This window comes from Lissotriton vulgaris, chromosome 11 (genome assembly GCF_964263255.1).
Source record: "Lissotriton vulgaris chromosome 11, aLisVul1.2, whole genome shotgun sequence".
Lineage (NCBI taxonomy): Eukaryota > Metazoa > Chordata > Amphibia > Caudata > Salamandridae > Lissotriton > Lissotriton vulgaris.
This window is the reverse complement of record NC_141699.1, coordinates 211,976,491-212,001,704: the sequence shown is the minus strand read 5'-3', so window position 1 is coordinate 212,001,704 and position 25,214 is coordinate 211,976,491. Positions and strand designations below refer to the sequence as shown.

The window sequence follows — 25,214 nt, the reverse complement described above, 5'->3', positions numbered from 1 at the left end:
CTGCATTGCAAAACCTAGAGTAGATCTTCAAAGGGCCGCCATCTTACTGTTAGGTGTTATTGTTTCAGCTAACAGCCTCAAAGTCCCAGTGAAGCTAGAATGTCTGGTTTTACCTTGTTGTGTAAGTGTACCTCTATAAATCAATCTCTACAAACTTAAGTCCCACACTATGTGTAGTCTGTTTATTCCACTGGACCAAGTAACCATAACAATTTATTTTAACGATGGCAGATGAACAGACCTAGTTTCCATCACCGATAAACCGGTCTTCCCTAGTAAGTCCAAAAAGGCGTCCTTGTTTACTGTCCAATAGTCTTAATATTTTACATCTTCACCATTTCTCTCTCCACTCTTGCAAATCCACATTACTTCCGTGGTGTGGACTTTGCCTGTATATGTCCGGGGCACTCTTAATGAGGCCCAACACCTTTTTTGTATTCCTAAGTTCAGACTCTCGAGAATGGGCGGTCGCTCTTTCGCTACCTTAGGACCCAAACTCTGGAATTCTCTTCCCTTGGACTTGCGGGTGGAGAACTGTCATATTCTCTTCCGTGAAGCCGTAATATCCTGGCTTTTTGTCCAATAATTTTTCCCCTTGGAGTGTATTTTGCTTCAATTTTCTTTCAGCGCCGGGAAACCCTTACGGGTAGCTGTCGCGCTATATAAACTTAATTAATAAATAAAATAAATAAATGCTGTAGATGGCTGCTTGAGGCATTTGTTGTAATACGGGGGACGCTTTGTGGTGTTACCATGCTTTTATATGCGGTTAATGTTAGATGTTCGGCATTTTGAGCATCGTTTGTTGTAGTTTAGTCCTTACAATACTTGTAGGTAGAAATATCTGAACATAGCTATGTGCATTTCATAGTTCATAATCTCTTTTTTTCGGTCTTTGAGAACAGAGGTTTGAAATTTATCCAAGTGCTGCTCCAGAGCATCGCAGAGGGAGAAAGGGATGAAAACCACCCAAACCTAATTCGAGTCAATGCAACAAAAGCCTATGAAATAGCCTTGAAGAAATACCATGGATGGGTGGTGCAGGCACTCTTTAAAGTAAGTAGTCCGATTGTAGATTTTCCTATTTATGCATCATTTACTAAAGTGGACTGCCATGTACTTTGATTTCCATTGATATGCCCCAGTTCATTGTGGCAACGTAATAATTACTTTTGCATAGTTATGATTCCTCCTATCATGTTTATCACATTGTAACTTACTTTTAGTGTGTGGGTTAGCTGAGAAGCCATGGAGCACTTAACAATAGTAATAATAAGAATTTGCAATGCAATAGGTCTCGCACTAGGAAAGTTTGAGCTATTGGTATTGTAAATGACAATTTTTTTTATTTGTGTTGGTTTTGAAAATAGCGAAATTAATAGCTTTGTCATTTACAATGCCAATAGTTTTAACTTTCGCAAATGTGACACCAATAGCATTTGTAATGCAATATGTGTTGTATTTACGTGACTTAGATGTATTGATATTACAAATAACAATGGCTTTAATTTTTTTAAATAATTAATACTTAAATAAAAGTTATTGTAATTTATAATGGCAATAGCTTAAACTTTTGTTAATAACTTTTGTGAAGATTATGTTCCGTGTATTTTATTGTGACGAAAATCCAAGAACAGAAGTGAAATATTAACATCTTTTTGTGACATTTGTAATAAAGCTTGAAACATTGAGAGAACATATTTGAACCAGTTGTTGCTGAATAGTTGCACAGATTGATGCTGTGGTGGCGCTGAGTGATGCTGTGGCGTTCAGTGATGCTGTGTTAGCGCATAGTGATGCTGTGGTGGTGCTGAGTGATGGTGTAGTGGCGCTGAGTGATGCTGTAGTGGCGCTGAGTGATGCTGTGGTGGTGCTGAGTGATGCTGTAGTGATGCGATAGATGGAGTGAGTGCAATAGATAGAGGGAGGGAGGGCGATAGAGGGAGGGAGGGCGATGGATAGAGGGAAGGAGGGCGATGGATAGAGGGAAGGAGGGCGATGGATAGAGGGAAGGAGGGCGATGGATAGAGGGAAGGAGGGCGTTGGATAGAGGGAAGGAGGGCGATGGATAGAGGGAGGGAGGGCGATGGATAGTGTGAGGCCGAACATGCAAGTTATGCTAGTAATGTCTCCTTCGTTAGTGTCTTCCAATTCAGCTGCAGTGAAAAGGATAAAACGTCATAGAAAATAACCCATCAATGCACTAATTGCACGGCTCACCGAAAGGACATGCTGCTAACTCTTTCAACCCCACTATTATTTCTTTTTAAAAAGTAAACCATTCGAGAGAATCTATTAACCGTAAACTGTAATACACTGGAAGGTCTAGATTACCACCTCACTCAGTAAAATTGGACACTATGCAAACGAGATGATATTTAACGGCAGACGATAAGTGAAATGTATAAATTAATGAAGAAAACCAAGTCACTGTGTGCTTAGCGTCCCTTTGCAAACCGCTCCATTGTCCCCACGCGTCTCCAACAACAGCTGAATAGTGCAGGCATGCAGGCTCTATCCTGTGCCTTGCACTGCATGGTTGTTGTGGGATTGGCACGGAGGGGGCTGTGAGGCAGCCTCGGATGCCCTGAAGGAGAGCGAGTTCCTAGTGTGTGTTTTTTGGACTCCTCCTGAAGCTGTGGCGAGGGACCGGTAGCACCCCCTTGCTTACGCCAGTCAAAATAAAGCTACGCAGCCGCTATTCTAAAAGCGTGCAGCGTTCCAAAAAATAAATATATATATTATCGTGGAGGGGGGGATTAACATGTTTAATTGAGCGGTGCAAGTTGGCGAGTTGTTCAATATATAAGGGGTATACTGATCTACTACATTTAAAGCTCTGAACAAAATCATTATCCAGTATTAGGGGTGTCTTTCATAGATTCACATGCCGGAATCATTCCCCGTCGTCGAGATGGGAGCCTCCGGTACATAGAAAAGTAATGTCCTATAGACATACATAGAGAAAATAGGCCTAAGGACCTCACCTTAGTAGCCTATCCTTGTCCTTATGTAAAAAGGACCAAACTCTTAGAGTCAGCCAATCAGCTATGACCTCCCTCTAGAACCTTCCTGGGAGGAGCCTCAGTCCCTCAGATTATGTGGAGGGGGGGGGATTAACATGTTTAATTGAGCGGTGCAAGTTGGCGAGTTGTTCAATATATAAGGGGTATACTGATCTACTACATTTAAAGCTCTGAACAAAATCAGTACTGAAAATCGCTTGAACCCAAGCAGTGCGGCTAACTTTGAAGTATAACTTACATTCTTGTTTGATAAAAAAGGAGAGGGAGAGTAGCCAAATTCAAGCAATTTGCGAAGGCGTTTTTGGGAGGAATGTGTACTAAAAAGTAAAACTAATACCAGAAATATGTCTCTGAAGTACAGCTGTGTACTGCACCGTCTCTAACTGGTCAATGCGAAAGTCGAATAGCGGTAGTATAAATATTTTCGCATGGTTACACAATTCTTTATAATGACCTGGCAAGCTTCGAATTTTCTGATAAAACGTATCAAAGGTCAGATGTTAACAAAAAAACTATACTCATTTGCCATGCTGCTCAGCATGAACTTCCCAATCTATAAGTCGTGTAAGAGGATTTCCCCATTGGGAGTTTAAGGTGTCTTCTGGAGTTCAAATGAAATATTGTAAAAAAACATGGGTCATGGTGGGAGTATTCCACGTGAATGAAATCAGCTGCCGCGTTTGAATGAAACAAGCAGGAAGTGGGATAAGGGATAGGGTGGCAAATGGTGATCACTTTCGGGGCCGCTTTGATGTTCTCAGTGGCCGCGCAGCTCACCGAGAGGATTGAAAAGTGGAGGACTGTGCCATCACGTTTTGTCAGAAGTGATCTGAAAATGAAATACAGACGTTCTTTGAAAGTTTTATGTGCGTACTTTTAACTTTTTTTCTTTCATGTTACATCTATGGATAAACAACAGCCGACACGTGTTTCGCCCTGGTGGCCTATAGGCCGTAGGTTTTTTCAAGGTTGATGATATTGTGAAACGGAAAAGAGTGTGATGACGTTTGGCAAACGGACAGAGGGCCAAGGGAAAAGACATTGGGGAATGGTAAAGGGGAATAGAAAATAGAAAAAGTCGTGGGGAGCAGAAAAGGGCAAAGTAGAGGAATGCAAAGAAAATAGAGATGGGTAAATATTAGAAAATGATGAGGAAGGCGCCAAGATGGGGGATAGGGGTTAGAAAGTTCAGAAGGAAAAAGACATAAAGGAACAGGAAAAAGGGGGAGAAAGGAGAAAAATTAGCGCATATTGATTCAACAATGGGTGAATACAGTGAGCTAGTGAAATACAAATAGATCAATGTACTGTTATTTGCGTGTTTCATGACGGAAGATTCAATCAACATGATGTGCATAGATGGCATGTTATTGAGCAATTGCAGCATGTAGACATAGCACAGTTAAGACAATTGTGTCATTAGTGTTTGTCAAATGGGCCTAAATACACAGAGTGCATCAATGACATTTTGTTAAACAAATAAAAAATACAAAAAGAAAGGTAAAAGTGGAATAAACACCTATTAGGACTAATAATGAGTCATGCCAAAATAAAGACAGTTGCATCATCTATGTTCATCATATAGGAAAATATAAATGTGGCTATCATTCCAGCTGATAGTTTAAAATATGGAGGGGGATTGGCATTAAATCAGAGGCACAGTTAAAAATGGCATTCATACCCAAACAACCGTAATGTGAAGAAAAAAGGTAACATTTAGTTAAATGTAATCAGGAAGCATGAAGGTGGATATCATTCCAGCTGTGAATCTAAAATATGAACTAGGATTGGCACTTAGTAGTTCATCCGAGGCACAGAAAATAGAGGTATTCATAACTCATCACACATAATGTGAGAATAAATGTTTACATTTGGTTAAAAGTAACATGTGCTTACCAAGGGTCTGGTGTTGGTGTAGGTCAAGATCATGATTCTAGGGTAGAGACCATTATAATTCAGACACATTGCGTGTAGGCAAAGGGCGTTTGTGAGTATTTAAACAGGGGGGCCAAAAAAGGTGTTTATTTAACGATCATTAGTGGTGAGGTCGTTCTATAATGCAGGGCGAGGGGCGCACAGGAAATCTATCAGAGAAAAAATGATCAAGGGACGCACTGAACCGAGGCCCCGAGGGTAACGAAAAGGGGCAAAACTGTCATGCTTTAAGAGCACAGAGTTTATTTATTAGGTTCCTTGGAGAGAAAACTGTAGTAATCGGGTGCCTCATGAAATGCAGGCAAGGTTAAAAGGCCCGGATATGCAGCCGCATATGGAAAGGAGCGGTGACTGAAGTCTTTCATTATTAAAATGCTGTCTGGAAGAATTTAAGGCCTTGAACTTGGGCCAATGTTCAAGTTCGTGTCTTACCTGTTAGAAAGCCGGTATCTCGTCTCTGCGGTCCTGGAACAAACGGAGTTCCGTTTCCCGCCACGGTTATGTGCTGACTCATCTTCTGACGTCAGAGACTAATTAGTCATTCTGATGCATAAACCGAAGAAAAGGCCACTGAAAAGTTACTGTAAAGGCGGATGACGCTGAATAGTCATATAGATTAATATGGTGAAGAGGGTTTAAACACAAGAAAAAGGCAGTGATGGTAATTAAGAAAGGAGGGATAGGTTGTGATTATTAACGAAAGTGACTGGCTAAGTAAGCTGCTGCATGGTTAATGACAAAGAATCTACTCATTCAAAGAAAAACTGCTATTCCGAAGTGATAAAGCAGGCCCAGAAAAAAAGTACTTATGTTTGTTGCAGCATTCATTCCAAAAGGAATTGCATTTTCTTTGCCACGAGATCTGTGAAATTATATAGTGGCAAAAGGAAAAGATGAAGGAAAAATAATTGTGACCCACGTGAGTCCCCAAAGTAGAACCCCACAAGTGAGACAGTGATTCACACAGTTGTTGTGAGCAACACGGAAGATGCAGCAAAATGCAGATATAATGAATGTAGTAGGTCTATGCTTGTTGGTTTACGCTCTTGTTAAAAAACGGCTCCATTCTCATTGGGACATCTTCAGATCAGGTGACGCCTTCTTAGTATAGCCAATAATGTATCTCTGCATCTTTATTAAGTCCAAAGGTGGTGGCATTTAGACGCATGATGTATTCACTTTTTCTGAGTCTCATGGTCAGTTCCCGATTTTCCACCTCGGGAAGCTGTTTTGACTGTCTCTAGTCCAAAGAATTTGAAAGTCTTGTTGTGTGGATGAAATTCTTGGAAATGTTCAGTTAGCAGTGGTCCCACCTCTTCTTTATTGATATTGTGGTAGTGTTCCATGATTCTTGTTTTTAGTGCCCTGATGGTGCTCCCTATATAGATTTTGTGGCAGGGGCAGATTATGATATAGATGACATATGTCGACGTGCAGGTAATCCAATCCATGATTCGGATGGTGGTGTGTGAGTCATGTTGGTATTAGTTTTGTTTATTCGCTCCCAGTGTGCACACATTGCAATCATGGCAGATGTAGAAGCCACAGGGTTTAGTAAGGAAGTTAGTCTTTGGTTTGGTCCTTTTGTCCTTGAATTCTGATTTGCACAACATTTGTTTGAGATTCTTGGCTCTCCTGAAGCCCATTTGGGGGAATTCCTCCATTTGATCAGTTAGTGACGAGTTGCTAGTCAGGAGATGCCAGTGTCTCTTCAGTGTCTTTCTGATGTGATGATGTCCATTCTGGTAATCCGTTAGAAACCTGATTTTGTTAGGTATCTGGTTTTTACTGGCCTCTTTTGGTTTAAGTAGACCTTCTCTGGACATTTTTTCGCAGTCCTTGGCCGTCTTCTCCAGGAGTTTTTTTGGGTATCCTCGATCGAGTAGACTTTTGGTTAGGAGATCCGAACTTTCTTTGTAGACCTCTAGATTGCTGCAGTTTCTTCTCATTCGTTGATATTCTCCTTTAGGAATGTTATAGATCATTTTGTGCGGGTGACAGCTGTCCGCCCGAAGTATGGAATTGGCAGATGTAGGTTGCGAAATGTCCTAGTTTGCAATTTATCTTCCACATATATGGTTATGTCTAAGAAGTCTATTTGGCTAGCTGAGATGTTGCTAGTTGTTTGAATGTTCCATCTGTTTAAATTGACCTTGTTTAGAAACTCTTTTAGTAAGGCTTCTGATCCCTGCCAGATGCACAGAATATCATCGATATAACAACCCCAAAATGTTATATGGGTGGTGTATTCTGCAAACTTGTCATCCCATAGCCAGTATTTTTCAACAAGCCCCATGAGAATGCAGGCATACGAAGGTGCATATTTGGCTCCCATTGCACTGCCTTGGGTCTGGAGATAGTATTTAGAATTGAAAGTAAACACATTGTTTGTAAGACAGAAGTAGAGCATTTCAAGGATCATCTCATTAGACTCCAAGTAGTGGACAGATTTAGTAGCCAATGATTTCTGAACTGCCTCTTATCCATCTTTGTGGCGAATCGAGGTGTATAAGCTGACCACATCAATTGTGGCCAGTAGACAGTCGTCATTCCATGGGATATTATTTAGTTTAAGGAGAATATCCTTAGAGTCCCGGATAGATGGTAGGTCCTTCATGAGTGGTTGTAATTGATATTCTATGTATTCCCCCAGGTTTGAGCATATAGAATTGATGCCAGCAATGATTGGTCTTCCTGGTGGACTGACTTTGCTTTTATGTATTTTGGGCAGAAGATATAGGGTTGGCATTGTTGGATGTTCCACATAGAGTTCCTTTCGTTCCACAAGGGTTAACAGGTTTTTGGAATGCCATGAGTCTAATTTCTTTTTGAGCTCTCCTTGTATCTTGATTGTGGGATTAGATGGTAGTTCTTTGTAACAAGTAGCATCATTCAGTTGTCTCTTGGCTTCTGCTATGTAGTCATCTGTGTGTAATAGGACTACACTTTCCCCCTTGTCTGCTTCCTTTATTTCCACCTCTGGGAGGTTTTTTAGTTCCTTGAGGGCCTCAATTTCGGCTCTTGGTAGGTTGTGGGGAAGAATTTATTTCTTCTTTTGGTATTTCAGATGTTCAGCAGTTAGGTCTTTCAAGACCGCGATGTGAAATAAATCAATTGTGTTACCTGGTGGTAATTGGGGACAGAAAAAGGATTTTGGTGTCATCTTGCTTGTTTTGGGGTAAGATGTGTCTATGCCCAGTCCTTGTGCCAGTGTGAGAGCAGTAGTAGGGTCTTCCGGGTCATCACCCAGGCTTGTTAGTAGGTGTATGTTTTCCAGGTCTTGAACTGACAAAGAGTTGATAGTTGGTGTGATATTATCCCTCTGGTTTGGTGGTGTATTGTGAAAAAAGGACAGCAACTTGAGTTTCCGTGTGAATTTGTACAGATCTATCATGGTCTTAGTTAAGTCCCAAAAGGCAGTTGGGCAAAATGATAGACCCCTATTCAGGATATCTTCCTGTGCAACAGTATTCTGGTGGTCCGAGATGTTTACCATTAAGTTGATCGCTCCTTTGGTTCTGTTTCTTGTTTCTTCCTCGCTCTGGTTATTACTCCTGCTGTTGGTCGTGGCGTTAAGGTACTTGGGGTTTTTTCTAGAGAGGTTCTGGTATCTGGATTTGGTTGACTCTGAAAGCCCAAACGATGACGTCTGACCTCCTCTAAACAATTCACTCCTACTCTGGTGGTAGTAGCTGTAATTTCAGCTCCGGGAGATTCAGCCTCAGAGCATCTTTCTCAGCAGTCTGTCTCTCCACAAACAAGCCACAGAAATCTGAGACCTCCTTGACTTAGTCTCTCCGGACATCACCTTCCTCACAGAAACCTAGATGAAATCTACATTTACTACAAAAACACCTTCCGCCTGACCACTCACTCAGAGCACCTCCAATTCCAGGTCCGGACCAGCCCAAACACCACCCTCCGTGGCACCCTTGTCTACAGACCGCACCCCAGGCTCTCGCATCCACCAGCTGCATCCTACTCGGCAACCTCCATTTTCACCTGGACAACCCCAATGAACAGAAAACTGCATCCCTTCTGGAGAATCTTGCCAGTGTAGGACTCGAGCAGCGAGTCACTTCTCCAACCCACTCAGCAGGAAGACGCACTAGACCCCCGTCTTTTCCGCCAGCGAAAATATCACCTTCACCACTGCATCCATTTCGCTTTCACCAAACCCATCCTATACCACTTCGCCCACCGCAGGCCCCCACAGTAGCCAGAACAAGGTCACCTCCCTCAGTACAGCTCCACCGCTGACATCCACAGATGCCAAAACCTCAGCACTTAACCTCCACCCATGGATCTCCAACTGCTCCAACACTCTGGCGCCCCTTAAGAAAGCAACACTCTAAGAATGCCAGCTGGTTCAATCCTGCCCTTCAGGGTCCAGACACATCTGTAGACGGCTGGAGAAGAGATGGAGCAACAAAAAAACCCCATAAGCCCAAGCATCCATCAAAGCTGCTGTCCCTCCTCAAAACTACAAAGAAAACATACCTCCAAGACCGAATCAAGGCACACAACAGCAAATAACTCTTTTCCATCATCAAGGAATTTGCCAGACCCAACAGCGAGACCACAGACATCCCACCCAACCAAGAGCTTTGCAGCAAACTCTGCCCCTCAAGATCAAGCAGATCTACAATGCCTTCGACACCAAATGACGGCATCACCCAACAGATCCTGCTCAACTGGACCCTGATCACCATGAATGACACACTCTAGACCATGAAGAGCATCCACTCTGGAGCCCCTCTCACCCCTGCACGCACCACATCTTCCACAGAGCCGCCACATGTACCACCGCGAGTTAAGCCGTACCATCAACTACTCCATAGAGACCACCTTCGCCTGATGACTGGAAACACGCAGAGATCAACCCCCTGCTGAAGAAACCATCTGCAGATCCAACAGACCTCAAGAATTTCAGATCCATCTCCCTTTCCCAGCCAGGGCCATTAATGCCCTACTCTCTGAGTTAATCGAAGCCAACCAGGTCCTGGACATCTCCCAATCCGGCTTCTGAATCCACCACAGCACCCAGACTGCCCTCTTCGCCACCACCGACGACATCCGCTCCCTCCTTGACCGGGGTGAAACTGCAGCCTTCTGGTCATTTCAGCCACCTTCGACACCACACCCTAAGCATGAGACTTCATGATGCCGGCATCCGTGACGCTGGCATCTGCAACAAACCCCTGGACTGGATCCACTCCTTCCTCTCTGGCCGAGCACAGGGAGTCAGACTAACACTGTTCCTCTCAAATCCCATAAAGATCAGCTGCGGAGTGCCTCAGACCTCCTCGCTGAGTCTCCTCCTCAACAACTCCTACATGGCCCCACTCGCAACCATTATCCGGAACCACAAACTCAGCATAGTCTCCTACGCCGACACCCCGTTGATACACTCCCTCACCAACAAATTGCACAGCAGCTAGAAACCACTTACACAACTGGATAAAGGCCGTTGCCATCTGGATGAGACCACTGCCTCAAAATCAACTCTGACAAGACTGAAGTCCTCATCATGGGACCCACCCCCTCCGCTTGGGATGACTCCTGGTGGTCCACCGTGTTATCAACATTCCCCCCACCTCCCGATGTCCACTGACCATGAGCGAAACCTCTGCATCATACTGGGCTCTTCGCTCACAATGAACCACCAGATCAACGTCGTCTCCTTATCATGCTTCCACACGCTTCACCTGCCTCGAAAGACCTTCTGATGGATTCCCACCGAATCCAGAAAGATGGTCACCCAGGCACTTATCAGCAGCAGTAGACTACGGCAATGCATTCTACGCCAGCGTCACCCAGTAACTCCTCGGTAAACTACAGAACGCTCAAAACGCCACAGCCAGACTGGTCCTCACCATCCTGAGCTGCAGCAACTTCACTGAACACCTGTGAGCACTCCACTGGCTCCCAGTCAACAAAATAATCACTTTCAAGCTCCTAAAACATGCCTACAAAGTCTGCCATGACGCAGGACCAGCATATCTAAACCACCGCCTCTCGTTCCTCCTACCCACCCGACACCTCTGCTCTGCCCATCTGGCCCTGGCAACCATCCCACGGATCCGCAAGACCAGGATCGGAGGATGATCCTTCTCCTACCTCACCACCAAGACCTGGAACACCCTGCCTCTCCACCTCAGACAAGCCCCGTCGCTGACCCAGTTCAGGAAGGGTCTCAAGACCTGGCTCTTCGTCTGAACCCCAGTGACCAGATGTAGCAGCAGCCCTCTATCACCCCCTTCAGTGCCTTGAGACCCTCACAGGTGAGTAGTCACGCTTTATAAACCTTGATTGATAACTTTGGTGCCATTAGATGAATCTGTAGAAGACTCCGTTGAAAGCTCTACAAAAAAATGTTGAACAGAATTACATCAATCTTGGCATGAAAGTAGAAATTTGTTTGGTGTAAATCTGTCCAGTAGTTTTAGAGAAATTGTTAGAAAAGTCTATTTTGTAAAAATTTCATATTGAGCTAGCTTGTCTATTGAGATAGAGATGTAGGGACCATGAATCTGTGGACCCAGAATTAAAAAACGTAAACAAATCTGATGATATAAGTAGCTTTTTCACCCATTATACATTTTGGGTCTGCAAACCCAAAGTTTGGTCCATGGACCCCATGCTCCCCATGCTCCCTGATTGTTAGGCTAAACCTTGAAGAAAAATGTTGTGCCTACCAATACTGGACATGATGATTTGATTGCTATGTAGTGAATATAACATTGAATGAGCTATAAAATGGCAGGGTGGAATGCTTTACCCAGAGACTCCGAGGGTTGTGGGTGGGTGTTTGACCCAGTGACCCCCCACATAAAAAAAGAAGAAACAAGTTGTTGTTGCGTTGTTTGCTCACCCAGTGGATCGATTCACACTTCCCAACTTGACTCCCGAAGTCTGTGAACAAAGCCCTGTGGATCAGCATGAGGGTTCTTGCTAGGCATCATGTAGTGTTTGCAGACTTAGTGATAGGTCCACAGAACTTGGTGGAATGCCCCACAAGGTAAATGAGTTTGCATATCTGCAGACCCCAAATCAAGGTCCACAAACACTCACACTTAAAATAAACAAGCATTGGAAATGCAATAGGTCTCGCAGTAGTAAAGTTTGAGCTATAGGTGTTATTTATTTTTTTGTTTTTTATTTATGTGTTGTTTTTTCGAAATAGCTAAATTAATAGCTTTCTTCTTTACAAAGCCAATAGTTATAATTTTTGTAAATGTGACACCTCTAGCATTTGTAAAGCAACATGTTTTGTATTAACGGGACTTATATGTGACTTATATGTATTGATATAAAAAAATCAATGGCTTTAAAAAACAATTAATAATTAATACGTAAATAAAATTGATTTTATTTTATATTGCCAATAGCTTAAAGTTTATTAAATATATTTAGTGAAGATGCTGTGGTTGCGCTGAGTGAGGGTGAGTGAGGGTGAGTGAGGGTGGGTGAGGGGTTGAGGGTGAGTGAGGGTGGGTGAGGGTGAGTAAGGGTGAGTGAGGGGTGAGTGAGGGTGAGGGGTGAGTGAGGGTGAGGGGTGAGTGAGGGTGGGTGAGGGTGAGTGAGGGTGAGTGGGGTTGAGGGTGAGTGAGGGGTTGAGGGTGAGTGAGGGGTTGAGGGTGAGTGAGGGGTTGAGGGTGAGTGAGGGTGAGGGATTGAGGGTGAGGGATTGAGGGTGAGGGATTGAGGGTGAGGGATTGAGGGTGAGAGGTTGAGGGTGAGGGATTGAGGGTGAGGGATTGAGGGTGAGTGAGGGTGAGGGGTTGAGGGTGAGGGTGAGGGTGAGTGGGTGAGGGGTTGAGGGTGAGGGAGGGTGAGGGGTTGAGGGTGGGTGAGGGTGAGGGGTTGAGGGTGGGTGAGGGTGAGGGGTTGAGGGTGAGTGAGGGGTTGAGGGTGAGGGGTTGAGGGTGAGTGAGGGGTTGAGGGTGAGGGGTTGAGGGTGAGTGAGGGTGAGGGGTTGAGGGTGAGTGAGGGTGAGTGAGGGTGAGTGAGGGTGAGGGGTTGAGGGTGAGGGGTTGAGGGTGAGTGAGGGTGAGGGGTTGAGGGTGAGTGAGGATGAGTGAGAGTGAGGGGTTGAGGGTGATGGGTTGAGGGTGAGTGAGGGTGAGGGTGAGGGAGGGTGAGGGGTTGAGTGAGGGGTTGAGGGTGAGTGAGGGTGAGGGGTTGAGGGTGAGTGAGGATGAGTGAGAGTGAGGGGTTGAGGGTGATGGGTTGAGGGTGAGTGAGGGTGAGGGTGAGGGGTTGAGGGTGAGTGAGGGTGAGGGTGAGTGAGGGTGAGGGGTTGAGGGTGAGTGAGGGTGAGTGAGGGTGAGGGTGAGTGAGGGTGAGGGGTTGAGGGTGAGTGAGGGTGAGGGGTTGAGGGTGAGGGGTTGAGGGTGAGGGGTTGAGGGGGGTTGAGGGTGAGTGAGGGTGAGGGGTTGAGGGTGAGTGAGGGTGAGGGGTTGAGGGTGAGTGAGGCTGAAACAAATATATGGTTTCAAAAAATCCAAATCGTTCAAGATAATAATGCCATATCTCTAAACTATTTCCTAGAATACACAATTTGAATTGGAGATTACAATAAACTAGTTTCCTTGGTCTGATTTCTTTTTTGCTAGTTAATTAGTCTCTAAACTTGATAATGGTGTTAAGTAATCAAAGCATCATGACAAACGAACAGAACAAACAAGTTCATTGTATTTTGCTTAATCCGATGTTCTCCATAAAAGGAACACCAGGCTTGCTAAATTCCGTGTAAACAATCTTCTTCGTGAATCATGATACCCAAACCAAACTAAACGGTGCGATTTAAAATGATATCATGTGAACTCGGTGAGAGGCCCGTAGATGCCAGAAGCACGTGCCCCACATTCCAAGCACGAGACATGGAGTAAGAAATGCTGTCGGTGGTGCTGAAAACCTGCGTTATAACGAGGTGGAAAAAACAGTAAAATCTAATTTGAGTCATGCCAAAAGTGAGGAACGATACTGTAAGAATAGTTCAGAGAAACGTGCACGGTGAAAAAGATGGTTGCCACATGTGTAAAAGGGAAAACGCACTAGACAATTCATAAACATTTCGGTAAATGGGGAATAATGATTATCAAAGCCATGGCAGGAGAAGGGTGACACCGCGACTAGTTGGTGGCTATTGAGGAGCCGGCAGAGAGCCTGTGTCATAAACCGCACTGTTTAGAAAAACATTTAAAGGAGACGCAGTGTACAATACAAATTACATTTCAGATGCCGAGTCGGCCTATGGCTAACATATGATCCCAAACGAAGTGCCCATATGGCCGGTGATAATAGTGAAAAGGGGGTCGGAGTGAGTGATATGGTAAATACCTGAATAGGTGCTTGTGTTCAGATCTGTGAGGGCAGAAAACTGGAGGGAATCAGTTGGGCTGAAAGGGTGGTTGGCGGGAAATGAACAATGGTAAAAAAATTAGCCGAAGTCTGGGAAAGTCCTAGTGGAAACTCACCGGTCAATCCGGTGAAACAGGGCAATCTTAATGAAGGAAAAACGGGCAAGGGTCATACATCTGACGGATGGCTTGCACGCACTGTCGGGTATGACTGGAGCGTAGTCTCCTAACCAGTCTTTGGTACAATTCAGGCCAGTGTGCAGGGGGCGAAGCGGGGAGAGGGGAGAGGTGCGACACGGCAGGCAGAGTAGGAGGAGGAGGGGAGAGGAGAGTAGGGGAGCCACGGCCTAGCGGCCGTGCAATCAAGAAGTGAGGGGGCGGAGCTGGGGAGGGGAGCTGGGGATGAGAAATGCGACGTGCGGATGATGCCAAATGTGAGCCATATAATAAAGGAAAGAATCTCAAAATAACGAGGTGGAAAAAACAGTAAAATCTAATTTGAGTCATGCCAAAAGTGAGGAACGATACTGTAAGAATAATTCAGAGAAACGTGCACGGTGAAATGCGACATGGCGGGGAGGGGGCGGAGCGGGGGAGAGGGTGTTAAGCAGCAGGGTACAGACGGCTGAGGGAACAGACGGCGAACAGACGGCGGGCAGGGGAGGGGGAGGGGGTGTGAAAGCAGCAGGGGCCTGGAGTGCGGCTGAGGGAACTGATGTGCACGCGCTTTTAAGCTCAAGGCGCATGCGCATTGAGCTTAAAAGTCACGGGCACTGCAAGGAATCGCCACGATTCCTTGCAAGTTGGATAAAGAGTGGATAAGCCCCCATAGTCTCGCTTGCTCGATGCGTATGCGCATCGACAGGCGAGACCTAAAAAGGATGAATGTCTAGGCCACGGGCCAACCTGAAGGCCATGCATGTCAGAGGTTGGTCTCCTGTAGCCAACCCCGTCTGCACACGGCCAAAGGCTATGCTCAATGGGATAGGGTATTCTTTTATAGAATATAGATGTAATGTAGGATTTAAAAAATCCAGAAAGTTGCTGAAAAAATAAGGCTAAAGTTAGTTAGCTTTGATTAAAACACGAAACGTATGTTTTGATAAACTCCTCAAATTCTAAAAAATTAACCATTAAGTAAAACACATAAAAGCAGAACATAATTATATAACAAATCATGCTGAAACCAATAAATAATACTCAATTTATAGTGTTCCCATTTCATCATGTTAAGGCTATATGATATCTTTAATACTGTTTATGAAATTTGTAATTTCATAGGACCTCACCCTTGATGTGCAAAAGTGCTGCGTTTGGTTTATGAGTTATGGTTTTCATGGTTTCTGTGCAAGTTAGCGATTAAGGCACTACCCATAACATTCAGTATTTATTCTCCCTTTCATTGGTACTTTTTAACTATAGATACACTTTAACTGTGTTTTTTAACGTGACTATTTAATGTGGTTTGAGAGGCAAACGTTTATAAAAGAATCCACTCATAAGGCATATCTGAATATGGTGGTGTTTCAACTGAAATAAATTTAGATTTTTGCAGAACAAGAGTAGATCTGGACCAAGCTAATTTGGTAGCATTCCAAATCCTTGGGGGGTAACAAAAAAAACATTGGCAAAAAGAATAGGTATTGTCTTTATAACACAAGTTCCGAGCAGCTCGCTTTGCCAAAGTAACTCTGTAAAGTACTGTTTAAAGAAACTAAAGCTAAAACAAAAACTTCAAAATGCTAGTATCACATAATTGCTCATTGCATTAAGTGGTTTCAACCTTTTTAAATGTCTTGGTGTAATTATTAAATACTTTTTACTGAGGAACCTCCTGAATAGAATAAAAATAAGGAAGTTTCCCTTTACATTCTGAAACATGTGCCAATGCCTCATCTACTTTCCACAGGATTAAGCCATTTGCTCTTGTGCAAGAGCCCACGCAGCAGATTTGAGCCTCCAGGAGAAGTTTCATGCTAAGTAAACCTTCTGCCTCAGACGCCAGCTGAGGAAGTCCAGAAGTTTGACCAGCCCCAAAACCATAAAAGCCTTTTGTGTACCAAAGCTTGTGCTTTCATGCAGTATGTGCAGTGCAGGGGATAAAACAAAAACAACCCTTAAAGTGTGCTCTATAGGCACACTCTAGGAAAATTATCCCTGTTACTGTGGTCCTTCTCTGTTGGCACGGCCTTACTTTGGAATGCCCTGCCTACTACCATCCAAGCTGCCTCTACAGAATCTAGTTTCAAGAAGCTACTAAAGACTTGGCTCTTTGCCCAGAATAGATAAGCACTCTCCCTCCCTTTTTTTGTGCTTTCCTCTTAAACAAGTTCTGCATTTTTAGCGCTGGGACAACTCCTTGTGAGGTAGCTGTTCGCGCTTTATAGATATCAGTATTATTATTATTATTATTATTATTATTATTATTATTATTATTATTATTATTATTATACAAACCAGCTGGGAGTGAGGGAGCTACACAGAGTGGGGTGGGGTGGGGTCTATGTAAGACGGGAAGCAGCACAGGAGTGAGAGCTAGAAAACACATGCACTTTTGGAGTTTGGTATGGAAAAGAATAAAAGTGGAAGGATTCAAGTCGGAAAATCAAAAGAATCGTAAAGACGATATCTTCCGTGGAGGGACAACCACAAGAGTAGGAATGCAATCCATTGAATGAGATGTAAGCAAATAATAAAACCAACCATTGGTAAGCAGTGGGTGGGCTGTAAGCCCACTGTAAGTTCCTAATACGTCTTTTGCAACCAGACACCTTCTGCTGTCTGGTAGGCTCAACTTAAAAAGTAATTTGCAACTGAAGATTAATGCTTTGCAACAATGTATACAATAGTGAACCAGAATTCCACCATCCTCCCCTATACTTAGTGTTTGTATTCCCACAGTTCCTTATCCTTCCTTATTGAAGAGTAGAAAGTCAGAAACTAAACCTGTATGAAATACTATAGCAATAACAATAAATCCCGATCTCTCCTATGAAGGGCTCCCTGTGGATCCATGCCATTCTCTCCAGCCCTCAAGTGGATGAACACCAGGACATTGAAGACCCTATAAATCTGGGAAAGGGTGCATGCTTGGGAATTACTAAATGGAAGTTTCATGTAATTGTAATTGTATCTGTATAGTGCTTCATACCCCTTAGGAGTTGCTGAAGATCTTCTATATTCTGTACTATAATACTGTTGAATTTGTCCAGTAAGATCTACCCAATCCTGATTTCTTCCTTTGTCTCCTTTCAAAGCCTTGTGTGGTCCTGAATATCCTGCACATCACTTGATTTAACCCAGATCTCTTGACTGGGGGTAATTGTTTGATTGTGGAGAAGTGTGGCTCACTGGTTAGAGCAGGCAGACCCTGAAGCAGAGGTCAGACCCGGGACCAGGGTTCAATTCCCGACGCGGCAGGGTCTTGAGCTCAAATGTCCATGGACTCGATAATTCTCGCTTCGGTGCCTGACCTAATCATGGGTTCACACTGCAACTCTGGGCATTAAGCTTGCTTAATCTCCACAACGGCCCCCCTGCGGCGGGATGCCTGGCTTTCACCTTGGGGATGCCCTGTAGGGGCTATCTCACAGGGAAAAACCAGGACGGGTTCCCAAGGCAAGCGCGGAGATACCCCTTCGGGGGTCGATTCAGGCGCTATATAAGAAACATAATAATAATAATAATAATTTCGTCCATCATTTGTTGCCGCAGCACTTTACGCCCTAAGTGGGATGGGTATGCCCAGACGTGGGTCCTTTGCTTGCTGTGCCACTGAAATCAAGCTAGCCTGGCTGATGAGGGGTGACACCCCGAAACCGGTCCCAGAATGCAGGTTTCAGTTCCGGCGAAGGACCCGAATGGGCATTTCAGGCTGGACTTGTTCCCATGAGGAGCAGGGACAAGACTGATTTGCATATGGCTGGGTCCAAACTGGAATGGCGTGGTCAGCAAAAAATCTATGGATTTAACCCAATCTGTGACTGGGGGTGAATGTATGATTTGTTCGGCATTCTGCCCATCATCTGTTCTTTTTGCAAGGATCAGCAGTGCTCATCCACGACATTTCATTATATCAACAAGCCAGGAAGCACAAGTTCCGAAGCACTGTCCCAAGAGGCAGAGAAGATTTGAGAATGGTTAATCCATCACCAGATAAGGCTGAAAGCAGAGCATGTGCCTGGGAAGCAGAATGTCATAGCAGACACTCTAAGTAGTATGAAACACAACTGGGAACTCAATCAAGAAGCCCTGAGTGAATTTTTTTTATCAATGGGGCACATCAAATCTAGACCTGTGTGCGACTTCTTAAAATTGGAAATGCCATTTATACACAGCTTTGTATGAGAATTATACCTGCACTCCTTATTTGTGAACAAAACAATTTCAAGTATAATTATGCTAACAAAACATTTAAAAGGTTTCCCAATGCATTTCGGTTATTTCAACCCTTCTTCAGGGGTATATCTAGTGCAATGAAAATAATATGGTAATCAAATCAGTAACTTGAAGCGACTTCCGTGTGGAACTACAAAAATGAAAATGAAAAGGGACAGAAATGCATTGGGTCAAATTTGAAATGTTTTGTTTGCACAAATATACTTGAAATTGTTTTGTTCACAACTTAATGTTTGATGTTTCCAACAAAGAGATTGAACGTTATGATGAAATAAGAAATACATTATTTCACAACAAGTTTGAGTAAAGTTTTATTTTATTGAAACCTTGGGGATGGTTGCTGTGCACTGCGCAGGCTCGGATTGATCCGGGTCCTCTCGCATGCATTTATACACAGCTGGCATCTACAACAAGGGTCGTGGAGGAATGTGTTTTCGATAGCATGGTCATGAATCTTTGCCTATGCTTTTTCTTTGACTCCTCTCCAAACTAGGCTTCTCAGAAAGATGAAGGCGGAACCTTGCAGGATAATTCTTATAGCTCCGAGATGGCCAAGGCAGCATTGGTTCACACAGCTACTTCTACTTCTAGAGACAGTAAATACAAAAGTGGATGTAGTTGGATGTGCTGACAATGAATCAAGGCCAAGTACTTCATCCGGACCCGAAATCCTTACACTTGTCAGCTTGGCTCCTGAATTCAATGAGTTTGCACACTTGAACTTCCCAAAAGAATGTACAGACATTTTGGCTAGAGCCTTAAATAGAAGCTGTTCTGTACCTGGTGTCAACAATCAAAAATACACCCTATATCATCTTTATTAGAAGAAATTCTTCTTTACTTATTACTTCTGGCAAAGTCTGGCCTCGCTCATGCCTCAATTAAAGTACACTTGGCTTCCCCTTCTTGTTTCCGAAGGTCCCCAACATCACCATGGTTATGGTCTAGCAAGCTCATCAAAGAATTTCTAAAAGTTATTATTTTTTTTTCTTCTTTTTTTTTTAGAGTTTATCTGCCAGTAGCGCAACTTCCTCCACAGTGGCAATTGAATACTGTACTCTCATAATAGATGAAGAGCCCATTTGAGCCGATACACAAAGCAGAAATGAAGTTTCTTTCATGGAAAATGGTGGTTCTACTGGCATTACCATCAGCAAGAAGAGTAGGGGAAATATAAGCATTCACCGTCCAGGAGCCTTACGCACATTTCAGAAGTGATAGTGATCCTATGAACAAATCCAAGATTCATTCCAAAGGTGCCATCAGAATTCCATTCAAAAGAACCAATGGTGTTAAAGACATTCTTTTCTTTCCAGATCCAAAAGATGTAGCAGAACAAACATTACATTCTTTAGATGTTAAAAGATGTTTGAAGTTTTATCTTTCCAGGACAAAACAGTTTTGTAAATCCGATCAATTGCTAGTAGCATACAGTATAGCAATGTGGATATCATTAGCCATATATTTCTGTCCTCAAAAAGCTGGCAGACCTTTTCAGACTATAGTGCAAGCTCATTGTACTAGAAGTGTGTCAATGTCTACAGCTTTGGTCACCGGTGTGTCTATGCAGGAAATGTGCAGGGCAGCAACATGAAAGAATAGACACTTTTACGCAACACTAATGCTTGGATTCCACAGTGCTCAAAGATGCTGCAGTGGACCAGGGGGTGTTATGCCATCTCTTCCTGTAAAGGCGAGCGCTCACAGTGATTTAATGCCGACAAACGCTGATATATTGTGCAAGTTTAACACTACATATGTTTATATATGTATACTTGTATGTGTAGATATGTTGTGCTGTTTTACTGCTATTTATTCTGAATCCAGCATGTGAATCTATGAAAGATCCACTACTGAAGAAGAAACCAAGTTAATTACCCCTAACTGTGATTCTCCAGTATTGGTATCTTTCATAGATTTCATATTTGTGAGTTAGGATATTTTGCGCGGCAGCTTAGCCGCAGGGGCAAATTCTTCTACGTTTTTGCTTTTCTCTCTGGATACTTTATCTAGAGTATATACTGCAGCAGGAAGCCACCAAAACTCCTCTGTAACCAGCGCTATATTACGCTGTAATAGATTGATAGGGTTCTCCCATAGGACAGATTGTCAGTTTCCATCACGGCCGTAATTCCTGGATTATCATTTGGGGAAGATATTGTATTTAACAAATTTGGCAGGACCCTCGCTTCTGGGGGATGCGGCTGTCACCGAAGTTTTGGCTCAAGGGGAAGGCTGGGACACTTTGTTAGAATTAAAGAGGACACAAGTTAAAACAATACTGCATGGGGCGATATTATCCGAATACTTGAGGGTGAATGCAGCTCCACGGGCCTTTTGATCACTAATGAACAACTTATATTTGTGGAGGATGAGGCGTTTAGACGGGATTGGGCCCTAGTGGCCTGGAAGTGTACTCTAGACTGGTTAGTCTTAATAATCAGTACCGCCAAGAGGCTAGCTGATGCTCTCTTGATCCAGATTCAGTCTACAGAGTCGGGATTTAGGACTGACATAGTAATGGCTACATTTGACCATAAACTAGACCTAATAAATGTGGAACCTGCTGAGTACAGGGATCATCTAATGCACTGAAAGATTACCAAATTGCAAAAAGACCAAAAAAATTCCTCTAGGGAAAAAGTTAACCCTTACACCACAGAAGAATATGCAAGGTAGAAACTGGCTGAGAATAACGAGTAATCCGCAGGATCGACCACGACACTATACAATGAGCAGCTCCAGTGTGAGTAGTGAGGGTGATTATCCACAGAAAAGGAGGGTTAGCGGATGTGATTATTGACGGGGACCAAGACCGCCTATGTTCCAACAGCCATTTCATCAATACTCCAATCAGGCCTACAACTGGCCTCTGATGGGGTATCTCCCTCCACCTCCTGTTCCTAACCCTCATTTTGAAGACACCTGTTTTCAGACCCCCCAGTTTCAAACAACGCAGTTTCAGAATTACCAGAGGCCTTTTTTAGGAAGGGCCCGGATCAAGGCCACGGAAAACAAAGAGGTCAACAGCGAGTAACATGGGACAATCAGTATCAAGAAATCACCCAGCGGGTGACCAGGAGTATGGCATCGAGCAGCCTACCTGGGACCAGTCACCGACCAGCCTAGTCGTAAATTTATCATCCACTGTCCTATCGCCTATACAAGAACAATTACTCAACAAAGGGTTGGCCTTTGTCCCTACTAACCAGTTGGATCTGTTCAAGTTACGTCAGGATGTGGCGGTCTTCTTTCGTAATGTGAGATTAAAAATCTTCTTTCAAGATCAGAAGTTCTCAGACGCCTCCACGGGAGACACCCCCTTTTGCCCTAAGTCTACTTTCATCCCCCAGTTAACTCTACTACCCCCGAAAGTGGCGGCTTTTGAGCACGCGGTTGTACATGATTTGGATAGTTTAAATCCATCTCAACACCGCCATTTTGTCTAATGTAGAAAGATTGGCACTGAAGGAGCTTATGTTAAATAGGGAAGCCAGCTGATAAGGGTGGGGCCATGGTGATTCTGGATTGAAACACTTACAGTGAGGAATGTGCCTGCCTTTTATCAGATACAAGGAATTACCGTAGGCTTACTATGGATCCCACTGAGGAAATCACTAAGGAGATTGTCACTGTGGTGGAGGAGGCCCATCTAAATGATTGGATTTCAGGACACGAGGTTGAATTTTTAACGAATAAACAACCTAAAACGCCTTATTTTTACGTCCTTGTGAAAATCCATAAAACAGCAAGACCCCCCCTCCTGGTAGACCTATCGTCTCTGGAATGGGGTCCCTGCTGGAACCCTTGTCACAATTTTGTGACTTCTACCTGAAACCCCTTGTGCAAAAGCTGCCTGCCTACCTGAGAGATATCCTTGACATCCTGAACCATCTGAAGGATAAGTCTTTTGATCCAAACACTGAGTTCCTCATAGGCCTGGATATCGAGGCCTTATATACAAATATTCCGCAGAGAGAGACTCAGAGTTCTGGAAGATATTCTTTTTGCGGAAGAGTGGCTCTACCAAACACCCAGGGCCTTTGTACTACACCTGGCAGAAATAGCCCTTACCAGAAACTTTTTTGAATTTGAAGGAACGATGTACCTGCAAACCCATGGTACTTCTGTGGGTAGTGTCTTTGCGCCAAGTTTGGCGGGATTGTATGTGGGGGCCTTTGAGCTTACCATGATCTATGACATCTCCTGCCCATGGGGACCAAACTTGAAATTGTGGCGTTGTTATATTGATGACGTCTTGGTAGTTTGGAAGGGCGATGAACCATAAGTCGCCCCCTTCTTGGAGTGGCTCAATCAAAGAAATCCTCTTCTCCACTTCACCTCGACCGTCACCAAAACAAGTCTACCCTACTTGGATTTAGTGATAGAACCAAGAGGAGGGTCACTACATATGAAAGTATTCCACAAACCCACCAACAAGAATGCACTATTGGCATTTGACAATTTCCATCCGAAGCCCCTAAGGGACAACCTGTCGGTGGGACAATTCTTTCGTATGCGCCGCAACTGTTCAGAACGGGCGAACTTTACGGTAGAGGCTGACCTTCTATCATTTAAACTACAACAGAGGGGCTACCCGACTAGGATTATCAAACAAGCGAGAAAGAGGGCTACTAATGTTGATCGTGAAGCACTTTTGTCTAAAACCATCAGACCTAAAATGAATAAAAAGGTGTTTTTCAACATTTAATACCGCATCACAACCAATCAGTAAAACCGTATTACGGAATTGGCAGATCCTTAACTCCGGTGGTTTGAATGTGGACAAACAATTGTTTTCTTTTAAACTGAGCCAGAATCTCAAAGACCTTCTCCTCCATATCAGACCACGGGCACCTCTGAGTACTGGGACTACTACTAATCCTACAGGTTTACCCAGAGTGATGGACCACACTCGCTGTGGCTCGTGCAGCGTTTGCCATCTCACCCCAACACCAAGCATAGCATATCGACCTGGGACTCCATTCCCCGTGGTAACAGCGATCCCATACCAACTGCAACTCACAGGCGGTTATTTATCTAATCACGTGCCCATGCGCAAAACCATATGTAGGCATGACCAGTAGGAAAGTGAAGACTCTAATTACAGAATATCAAAGCACTATTAGATGTGGCAGATTTAACACTAGGCTGACTTCACATTTCCTAGAGGCAAGGCACACCCCGGAAGATTTGAGGTGGACTGTCATCGAGAAATTGCAATTGGGTATGCACACTGCGGATGACAATCAAAAGTTATTGCTGCGGGAACAGGAATGGGTTTACCGTCTCAAGAGCCATATTGTGGGACTAAATGATGATATAACGTGGCAATGTCTGAGTAGATGAACTGTGATTCCCCTCCAGATGTTAATTTGGAACATGGATTCCGGGGATTAAAATGTGAGCTAATGGTAGCTGTAACGGTCATGGTGGGCGATAGTTGCTGACACTTATTGGTGAGTGGCTACCCTCATCTCTGAAACACTATCTTTTCCTTTCGACCATAAGTATATTCCACCTCCTCTGCCTTTTTAGAATTGCTTGCCTCAATCAGCTGGGGTGTTACAGATACACCCCCCCCCCTCTTCTTAACATGTCGGTTGGGGGGTTTTGGGTATTTAGATTTAGACATCAATCACCATTAATATGAATATGGAGGGATTTCTCCTGATTTACAAAATAGGTTTGGAACCGAGGATCACTGTGTGCATATTCCATGCTCTTAGTATGCAGTGTTTTAATAGACAGATCACCATGTAAACACCCAACGGTCACTTCACCTTTCCTTGACCATGATGTATCGGGAAAACGTGTTTCTTAACCTTACACTAACTATGGGCGGACCGCTATCTAACTACTCTGCGGTTACTTCACCTCTCCTTTACCATGGGGGGATGGGGGGTAGTGTGTTTTTAGACCGAACACTATCTACCGAAAATTGTATTGCCCACTTTTATTAATGTGATGTGATTTATTTGGACTCATTGGAATATACCAGAACTGGATTGATAAGGCAGGCTGGGATTAATAGGAACGCGAAGTCCGGACTCTGCGTGTACCATGTGCAGTGTTACCAATGGGCGGGTTGCCATGCCAACGCCCGACAGGTACTACACCTCCCAGCAACCCTGAGTGTGTGACCCAATTACACACACGCGTCCTCTAGCGGGTGTGAGGGGGCGTATGCAGAAGAGTTTGGCTAAATTAATGGAGCCGCCTCCCGACTGTCTATCTAGGCGGCGACCAAGAGGCAGGCATGAATTAACGTGGATATCCATCGGAACAGTAAGGAGTATCGTATGTGGGAGGCATTACTTAAACTGTGTGTTTAACTTTTAAGAAACCCGGGCTATTATTATTATACACATTGTCCAGAGGGAATACCGTGCTGGGTGCAGGGAATGCTCTCATGCTTTCCGCTGACTATGAAATCAACAGTTTCTCACTGACCTCTTTCTCTCGTGAACACAGGCTGTGTTCTTTGGAA

General features: G+C 44.0%; 1 protein-coding gene across 1 annotated transcript in view; it reads left to right on the top strand.

Moving 5' to 3' along the window:
* The window catches only part of GLTP (glycolipid transfer protein), a 318,369-nt gene that overhangs the window by 283,193 nt on the left and 9,962 nt on the right, over positions 1-25,214 (top strand). Inside the window, exon 4 of the mRNA XM_086943122.1 lies at positions 906-1,056. Coding sequence (XP_086799248.1) covers positions 906-1,056 — 151 coding nt within the window. The remainder of the gene's footprint in view (positions 1-905; positions 1,057-25,214) is intronic.